This window comes from Echiichthys vipera (genome assembly GCF_963691815.1).
Source record: "Echiichthys vipera genome assembly, chromosome: 10".
Taxonomy (NCBI): Eukaryota; Metazoa; Chordata; class Actinopteri; order Perciformes; family Trachinidae; genus Echiichthys; species Echiichthys vipera.
Window position 1 is genome coordinate 31,336,667 of NC_139835.1, and position 10,000 is coordinate 31,346,666.

Genomic DNA, 10,000 nt, shown 5'->3' on the forward strand with positions numbered 1-10,000 from the left:
GGAAATTCCCCGGTCACCGTCGCAGCATTCCAGAGGAGCAGAGTTATCGCCGCTCGTCACATCCAAGTGTGGGTCAGGTGGCGCGTTAGCGTCGCCCCTCCTGCGTGTGTCTGTCTTCTGTCTGCGGGACGATTAATGAGGAGGAAGTCCAGAAGGAGTGAGGTCATTTGTGACCTCCTCCCTTCTAAGTGGAGCCCCTCACAGCCCAAAAACAGGACGGAGACGTTCGGCGTGCGTGCGTCAGAGCAGTCGGCCAAAAAACATAAAAACAACAACAGGTCAGGCGGCGTGTTTCATCCCCTCATGAGGTCGGAGACAGGCCGCAGGCGTTCACAGTGTCCCTGTAGTTACTGCTGCAGTGTGTGTCATTCAACAGGAGATCACAGGGTTCCTGCACACACACACGAGCACTCCCTGTCCCCGGAGAGAGACACTTAGGCTCCGTTCACACCGCAGCTCCAAGTGACCTGAGTCTGATGTTTCCTCTCATGTGTGACACAAATCTGATTTGCTTCTGACAGTGTGAACAGAACAAGTCTCACTGAATCTGACACTTTCCAGTCAGAATTAAGCCACTTGTGCTACTGAGGTGCACTCCCACTGTGCCTCCGTCCCGTGCCCAAACAGGTTTCACGGCTAAAGTCTGGTTCCTTTGACCAGTGTGAGTGCAACCGTACCACGTCTATGAGCGGCACGCTTGCCGTCCACGGCCCGTTTGGGAGAGGTGGGCTTTAGTAAAGCACGTTTGCACATGTACGAGCACGAGCGTGCGCACGTGTACGAGCACGAGGCCTACGGCGGTTCTGAGGTCATTTCCTGTGCGCCTGTTGGGACGTAGAAAAAAGAAGGAGGGACCATGCGCGGACATTTCAAACAATGGCGGTGAAAGGTTCACGTTGGTGTGATGCGGAGGTGGAGTGTTTACTGCAGATTTGGTCGATGAAAAGATTCAAAAACAGTCGACAAGACGCACAAAAACTCAGAGGTCTACGGAAAGATCTGGAAACAAAGCCACGCATCGCCATGACGTCATCAATGCGTGTGACGTGTTACGGTGTGATGACGTATAGGCAGCAAGAAGCATTCTCCGAGGCCCAGGTAGTGTGAGGACAAACGGGCCTGGAGGGGGGACAAGGACCCTAAAGCACGGGGCACGGGACGGAGGAACAGTGGGAGGGCGCCCTGAATCGGATACGTATCAGATTTGTGACGTCACTTTGAGCTGCCGCTGCACTGTTTTGTAAATGAATGACAAAAAAAAGTGCCACAGGAACAGAATCAAAGCAAACATGGAGGACAGCAGTGAAGAGGCTGCCTCCACACTCTTGGTTTTTAACATTAAACCGTAAAGTCCTTCAGCACCCGTTGCCGTTGCCGTGTTGGTTTCTGTAAACACTGTTGTGTTGTGATGTCATCAATGATCACCTGTGCATGCGGCTCTCTTCAGGAGCGTGAAACAAACAAACACAGAATTGTGCGTTTAGACCTGCGGTGTGAACGGAGCCGATCTCACTGCGTCACACTAACGGCCTTTGTCTGGTTTTGTCCAAACTTGTTGCACATTAAAAAAAAAAACACAACCTACCACTTTTGTTATGATTGTATATATATTTTTGGTGTGTATTTAGATATTTATTAAATCTGTATATCTTGTATTTGGGATCCTGATGAGTCCAACGCAACAAGAACAAGTATAAAAACCATGAAAATGAATCTCAGTTAAAAACAATAAACACAAGCGTCTCTCTCTCCTGCAGACCTGATACAGCTCTGTGTGTGTGTGTGTGTGTGTGTGTGTGTGTGTGTGTGTGTGTGTGTGTGTGTGTGTGTGTGTGTGCGTGTGTGTGTGTGTGCCTGTGTGTGTGTGCGTGTGTGTGTGTGTGTGCCTGTGTGTGTGCGTGCCTGTGTGTGTGTGTGTGTGTGTCTGTGTGCGTGTGTGTGTGTGTGTGTGTCTCTCTCAGGCGCTGGACAGCATCGTGGACGTGAAGATCTGCTGCAGTATTTGGGGGATCTGCTTGGTATCCATGGCGACGAAGGACCTCCCGGCTGGAAGCGTCTTTTGGAGTCTGAATTAAAGCAAGAGAAGAAGAGTTTGGGGTTAAACAGAGGGGATGAACTCCAGCGACACATTTACCAAAACAACAAGACAGACGAGCGCTTGTGTGCTGTGTGAGCTGGTACGAGACAGAGGACGGTGTGTGTGTGTGTGTGTGTGTGTGTGTGTGTGAAGCAAAGGGCTGTCAGGAGACACTTCCTCAGTGTTTCACTCCTTTTGTCTGAACCCACTGCGTCTGATGGCATCTTTCCTTCTTTCTTTGTTCTTTACTTACACGTTCCTCTTTTCCAATTAAGTGTGTGTCCCCAACACGAGGACACACAAATTAATCCCGCAAGGGGAAATTCAATTCAACACACACACACACACACACACACACACACACACACACACACACACACACACACACACACACACACACACACACACACACACACACACACACACACACACACACACACACACACACACACACACACACACACACACACACACACACACACACACACACACACACACACACACAGGCCCGAAATACACACACATGCACAAACAGGACCTCCATACATGCAATTAATGGAGAGATGTCACATCACATGTCAACACTCCACCTCCGCATCACACCAACGTGAACCTTTCACCGCCATTGTTTGAAATGTCCGCGCATGGTCCCTCCTTCTTTTTTCTACGTCCCAACAGGCGCACAGGAAATGACCTCAGAACCGCCGTAGGCCTCGTGCTCGTACACGTGCACACGCTCGTGCTCGTACACGTGCAAACGTGCTTTACTAAAGCCCACCTCTCCCAAACGGGCCGTGGACGGCAAGCGTGCCGCTCCTAGACGTGGTACGGTTGCACTCACACTGGTCAAAGGAACCAGACTTTAGACGTGACAAGTGCTGGAGCACGGTACGGAGGAACAGTGGGGAGGATCTTTCAAACTGACTGCGTGGTTAATGTTCAAATACCAGAGTTCTTTACAGGAAGTCCATCTCTGCCTCTCTTCTCCTCCACCTTTACCCTCCTCTCTCGTTTAACTGACTTCCTTTCATCCTTATCCTTCTTTAGTCTATCCTCTCTTTTCTCCTTCCTATTTCCTCCTTTGCTTCCTCTCCTTGACTCCACCAAGATGCCCCCCCCCCCCCCCCCCCCACCTCCTCACCTTTCAGCCTGATCTCCGAGGGATCCGATGAAGATGGCGAAGGCGTTGACCTGCGGGTCCGAGGTCAGGACCTGTGCGAAGCGCTCGGGCCGGATGCCGTAGCGCTCCAGGTTGGCGTCGCTGAGCACCACGACGAAGTGCTCGTCGGCCTCTTCTCGCGCCAGCTCCTTAATGCTGCTGTCTGTGCCCTCCAGGGTGTAGTCGCCGCTCATGCAGAACTGGGCGTGGGCGTGCATGGTCTGCATCAGGGGGGAGGAGAAAGTTTAGCGAGACGTCCAGAGGTCATGTGTGTGTGTGTGTGTGTGTGCATACGTGCGTGTGCCTGTGTGTGTGTGTGTGTGAACAACATGAATGGACTGATTCTGTACCTTGAGCACTTTGAGTCTCTGTTTGTCGTTCTTGGGGACTTTGTCGGCTCGGACCAGCTCGATGTCGTAACCGTCGCCTGAGTGGCCCACGATGTCGTACTGTGTAGAGAAAACAGTGTTTATATTTATATTTATATTCATATTTACACACGTATGTGAAACGACGTGTAAAGACGCAGGTGTGATGGTGCAGAGGCGTCACGTTGTAACTCATCCTCGCACGCCTCCACAGACCTTACGTCACAGCTGGCTCACATAGACCCGGCTCGGCCCGACGCCGCCGGCTCCACTCGGCTATTTCAGGACCCGGGTTTCATGTAAAGGGTCTATTTCTAATGAGGGCAGTCATGACGGGAGGGCAGAGGTATGCGCCTGTGTGTCTCATCCGCTGTTGCCGGGTATTTCTTTATTAACATGTCAAATCTTTTTTCACTTTACACTTATTTTTATCAGGTTTGCACAGCTCAGCCCAGGAAACCCTTGAATATCATATATTAGTGTCACACACACACACACACACACACACGCACACACACACACTCCTTAAGACAGCAGGCTCACACTAGTGAAGGTGTGTGTGTGTGTCTTGTGTGTTATCAGATGCACGTTTATGTAACAGGTGTTACGCAAAGAAAGCAGCTACACTGACATGTGATGAGCAGCATTCATGTGTGTGTGTGTGTGTGTGTGCGTGTGCGTGTGCGGGTGTGTGTGTGTGTGTGACACTGATATGTGATCAGTTTGAGTTGGCTTGGGTGTCATTTAGGGGCCAAGAAGTCTGTCCCCCTGTTTCCCGTCTGAGGCTCCGTCCACACAAGTGCCAGGCGTAAACGTAGCAACAGACACAAGCTTTGAAGCGAAATGAAACAGTGGAAGACGCTTAAAATGTGTCTGCCGCACCTCAAATGAGACAGCAGCCGGATGGAAGTGAAGGTTAAAAGGTCAGTCCCGATTGAAAACGTCTGTCAGTGTCACTCACGACATCCCGACCGAAGCCGAGCGCGGTGGGTCGGCTCTCGACAACGCCAGGAGCGACAACACAACACCTCGTTTACACGGAGAACCAGTTGATGTCCACTTTGACCCGGAGACGTTTGGGAAAGGGTTGACTTACACCATGTTTCACTCTCACCTTGATCTTGCTCTCGTAGCTCTCCAGAGCCTCCATCACCATGCACACGGCCTCCATGGAGCGCTCCAGCCGGCCGTCCACGCCGTTGAAGCGGTACATGCTGCCCGACACGTCGGCTAACACCCGTACACGTTTGGGCTTCTGCTGAGGACTGCCCAGCTGTAGACAGACACACAGACAATCAGCAGTGACTCATGACTGCATTAAAGAGAAACACCTCCTTTGGAAAGAGTTTCGAGGACTTCAGTGAAACTTTATTTAAAATAACGTTCAACACGAGGACAGGATTTCAAACCGGCTGCAGTTACTTCAGTGTGGAGCTTCACGCCAGACCAAAACTATGCAGCGCTCGGAGCTAAATAAGGTGGAAAGACATGGCATGCATATTATGGTTAGTGTGTGTGTGTGTGTATGATGAGTGTGGGAACTATCTGTGTGTGTGTGTGTGTGTGTGTGTGTGTGTGTGTGTTGGCGTGCTTGAGCATCCATGACAGCAGATGAAATGAGCAGAAACAGGGTTTAATAATAATCTCACACCACTGGAATGCATCAGGTCAAAGTGATGTGTGTGTGTGTGTGTGTGTGTGTGTGTGTGTGTGTGTGTGTGTGTGTGGAGGTGTGGCCCGGGAGAAAAGAAGTGTGGTTGAAAGGTTCAGTGCGTACGTTTTTACACGTATGAAACCTTCAGGACTTCTTGGTTGCATCTAACAGCCTCGTCCCTCGTCTCTCTCCAGCTCGCTAAATGCTATATGCTAACTTCAACAAATCCACACACGTTGTTCTTCATTTCTAAATTCTGCAGCGGCGCCCGGACACGCTGTCCTGTGATAGTGCGGGGACTCCCGGAGTGGTCCAGATTGGACCCCCGGTGCTGGGGTTCAGGCCGGCTGAGGGTCTGCAGGGTGTGTGTAGCGGAGGCACAACCCGTTTCCCCCGGTGCTGATCAAAATCCTAGAGGAAACACTGACATGTGGACTATATTGTGCTGTTAGCTGCTAATATTGGAACATCAGGTCCTATGTTCCCCGTCTGATGTCTGTTATTTTATCCAGCATCAGTGCCCCAACCCTAACCCTGACCCTAACACTGATCCTAACCCCGACCCTAACCCTAACCTCTAACAGAAGGTCCCCTTGTGCCCGTGCCCCCCTGTGGTGCCCATCCAGCTTCACTGCGCCTAAACCTGACAAAATGCAAAACTAAATCAGCGGAGGCAGAGGCTTAATGCGACCGGGGAACAAAGGACTCTTTTGGGGGAAAAGGGTCCAATGTTCCAGCTAATGTTAGCATGCTTGCTAACGTTAGCTACGTGAAACCAAAGCTGGCTGTTTCTCGGCTGCATGAGTCTGACGTCGGTGGCTTTGTGGTGTTGGTTGATGATGCAGTTCACTTAAACACACACAGACACACAGACACACACACACACACACACACACACACACACACACACACCTCTGGGTCCAGCTCTCCCCTGCGTTTATATATAGCCTTCTCTCCAGTCAGTCCATCGATGATTTTAGCATCGTCCAGTTCTCCCAGAGCCTGGTTCTTCAACCACTGACGCTCCTTCCCTTTGGCCTGAAACACACACACACACACACACACACACACACACACACACACACACACACACACACACACACACACACACACACACACACACACACACACACACACACACACACACACACACACACACACACACACACACACACACACACACACACACACACACACACACATAAACACAGAGTTATTATTATGTACTAATCAACCAAACAAACAAACACATTTCAACACGTTCTGGTGCAGCAGATTGTGAAACGGGGAAAATCCAGTCAGATGTGATTCAGGCTGAGACATTATAGACGACAACAAGGATGTACAGTACACACATGCACTCGTTTAACACACACACACACACACACACACACGCCCACGCCCACAGAGCACAGCAGGCAGCGGGCCGGGCTCTCTTTGTTCCTCAGGATGTCTTTCCACTTTGTTTTCGTTGTGGTCATTTGAAAGGAGGGAGGAGAGAGGAAGAGCATCATCACTTTCTCCCCTTTGACCCGAACCCGAACCTCCTCCTCTTGTTCTCCTTGTTCTTGTTCTTGTTGTTCTTCTTCTTCACCTTTTCCTTCTCCTTCTCCTCCTCCTCGGAGCAACTGCATCGTGCACGAGCTCAGTCACAAAAAGGACTTAATTTGACACTCACTGTCATGAACCGTTTCCAAAACTGTCTCTCCTCCCTCTGCATGACTGTCACGTCCTGAGAGCTGCTAAATTATGTCAGATTGGAGTCATTTCCCTGGTAAATGAAATATATGAAATATATGAAATAACGTTTATTTCCTCAGGACTAATAAAGGACGACATCTGCGTGGCTCTGTGGCTCTGTGGTTCTGTGGCTCTGTGGCTCTGTGGTTCTGTGGTTCTGTGGTTCTGTGGTTCTGTGGTTCTGTGGTTCTGTGGCCACTCAGAGACTGAGAGACGTGATCAAATGGTGCTCAGGTGTTTACCTTTGGCAAAGCGGATCTTAGTTGACAGACACATAGAGAGGGGTTTCCCTCAGGAAGGCTGGAAACAATACACTGTCGGTTTATTAAAAGGTGTGTGTGTGTGTGTGTGTGTGTGTGTGTGTGAGTCCTTAAATCACTCTGCAGGTATGATGAAATCACACGGTCGGTATAATCTGAGAGGGAAAGAAGCCCAGGGCTGCAACGACCAACACAAACAATGAGCAACATTCGTGTTCAAAGCCAGCGCTGGCACGGCTGCAAACACCTGGATGGAAAACACAAACACACACACACGCACACGCACACACAAACACACACACGCACGTACACACACACGCATCACAACATATACAACAAATAGAGCTTCACACCTGGACAGGAGAATAATAGAGCAAGGCTGCGTGTCGCTGCTCTGTAATCAGTCTCACATGCTACATGATTTTCCTCTCGTGTCACACACATGCACACACACACACACACACACACACACAAACCCACACACACACACACAAACTTCCCCTAAGAGGCTCGAACAAAGGGAGGAAAATCGAAACCAAAATATTGAAATGGAGACGAGATCTCATGCTGGATGTTTAAGCTCCACTCCCACGCCTTCGCTTTGCATTCGTTCAACCAATCAGGGAGCATCTGCAGGAAAGCACCCCCTCCTTCCTGTCCCCCTTTCCTTGTATGTGGTCAACCGATCATCATCTAACCAGCTTCATGACCCCTCAACTTACATTTTCAGTCATATTTATACAGTCTATGGTGGAATATCGGGCTACGACACGACTGAGAACACTTTAGCGTCATCGTTCATTCATGAAGAGAGCAGTGAGGCTGTGAACTGTCGTGGTCGTGTCTTATTCTGCAGATTTGAGGACTATTATAATATCAATCCAGACAAGTCATCATGTTTTAAATAAGGTGCGATGCCGAGGGGAGAGGAGCTGACCTGCAGACTGTCCAGGATGATGCGCAGAGACTGAACTTGTCTCCTGACGGCGTTGGAAAAGCGCTCGTAAGTGGCGGCATCGTACTCGCTCATGTCGATCTCCTTCAACCTGAGATGGAAGAGCAGAGACACACAGAGAGGAAGAGGAGAGAGGAGAGAGGCATGACTTAAGACGACGTTTTAGGAGAAACAGTATACATACAAAGTTACACACAGGAGCTTTAATTTAAAAACATCTGAAGCTTCTTGTGCTGCTGCCGCTGGTTTCTCCTTAAACGTTTAGGGAGATGGAGACAGAAAGGGTGAACATAGAGCTCAGGACACCTGTGGACAAACTGACACGAGGGTCAGGACTTGTTAAATACGGAGGTCAGTGTGTGTGTGTGTGTGTGTGTGTGTGTGTGTGCATGTGTGTGTTCTCTCTGAAACACACCTGTGGACAGGACAAAACAGGTGGGCTGAGTTTATCCGTATAATCCCACCGTGCAGGTACTTAAGTATCGCAGAATCCTCCTTCAGTGTGGTACAGCTGCTACCCTCACCTACTAACACTGTGTGTGTGTGTGTGTGTGTGTGTGTGTGTGTGTGTGTGTGTGTGCGTGTGTGTGTGTTGGAGAGAGACAGAGAGGTGGGGGGGAAACATCTGCCAGGTGTTTGAAACTTGTGGTGACAACCAGACCGTGACCACGAGATACAGAGCAGTGACTTCAAAAAGCAGAAGGAAGCATGGAGGAGAGGACCTGCCTTTGTGTGTCACAGCTCGCAACAAACCTGTGTGTGTGTGTGTGTGTGTGTGTGTGTGTGTGTGTGTGTGTGTGTGTGTGTGTGTGTGTGTGTGTGTGTGTGCGTGTGTGTGTGTGTGTGTGTCTGGTTGAATGGGAGCAGAGTGAGATGGATGTATTGTGTAGTCTGCGCTGGCATCAGCCATGCAATCAAAGACCAAACCCAAACACACACACACACACACACACACACACACACAGACACACACACACACACACACACAGACACGTGCAGTCGTTATCCACGCTCCTGACACGTCGTGACCTGTGTCACTCACATTATAGTCCAGTTATTTTGGACCTGCACACAGTCTGCTCGGCTCTTCCTCTGCATTCACACCACATCATGTCAGCCACACAGCAGTGACTTCCTCCACACATTCCTAAGTGTGTATATGTGTGTGTGTGTGTGTGTGTGTCTGTGTGTGTGTGTGTGTGTGTGTGGTGAGCAGACGCTCTGGCCAGTGGCCGCGGCTATTTCCTTCAAATTCCTGAACCTTGACTTCCACAGGGAGAGAAAGTGAACGACACATCCAGAGAAAGAGTGTGTGTTGGCTCGAGGTGGAGACGCTGAAACTTCACACACAACAGCCACAAAAACAGCGAGCGCGGCCGACACTCCCTGCGACTGCACACAGTACACACACAGAAGCCTTCCACCCACTCCTGCCTCTCCCAGGTCCTTTCTCTACACTTATTTGGTTTTTGAAGCGAAACAGAGGCGCTGTTTTGCACTTGTACTTGTTAAAGTGTCCTCTAGGAGCCTAAACGTGTGCTAAAGTGTCCTCTAGGAGCCTAAACGTGTGTTAAAGTGTCCTCTAGGAGCTAAAACGTGTGTTAAAGTGTCCTCTAGGAGCATAAACGTGTGTTAAAGTGTCCTCTAGGAGCATAAACGTGTGCTAAAGTGTCCTCTAGGAGCATAAACGTGTGTTAAAGTGTCCTCTAGGAGCATAAAAGTGTGTTAAAGTGTCCTCTAGGAGCATAAACGTGTGTTAAAGTGTCCTCTAGGAGCATAAACATGTG

The 10,000-nt window shown here is 49.9% G+C and overlaps 1 protein-coding gene across 1 annotated transcript in view; it reads right to left on the bottom strand.

The window, feature by feature from the left end:
• Positions 1–1,795: 1,795 nt before the first annotated feature.
• vwa8 (von Willebrand factor A domain containing 8) overlaps positions 1,796–10,000 on the bottom strand; it is a 71,849-nt gene continuing 63,644 nt past the window's right edge. The window contains 6 exon segments of the mRNA XM_083922059.1: positions 1,796–2,066; positions 3,219–3,457; positions 3,587–3,685; positions 4,719–4,877; positions 6,171–6,296; positions 8,196–8,304. Coding sequence (XP_083778185.1) covers positions 1,958–2,066; positions 3,219–3,457; positions 3,587–3,685; positions 4,719–4,877; positions 6,171–6,296; positions 8,196–8,304 — 841 coding nt within the window. The 3' untranslated portion in view covers positions 1,796–1,957.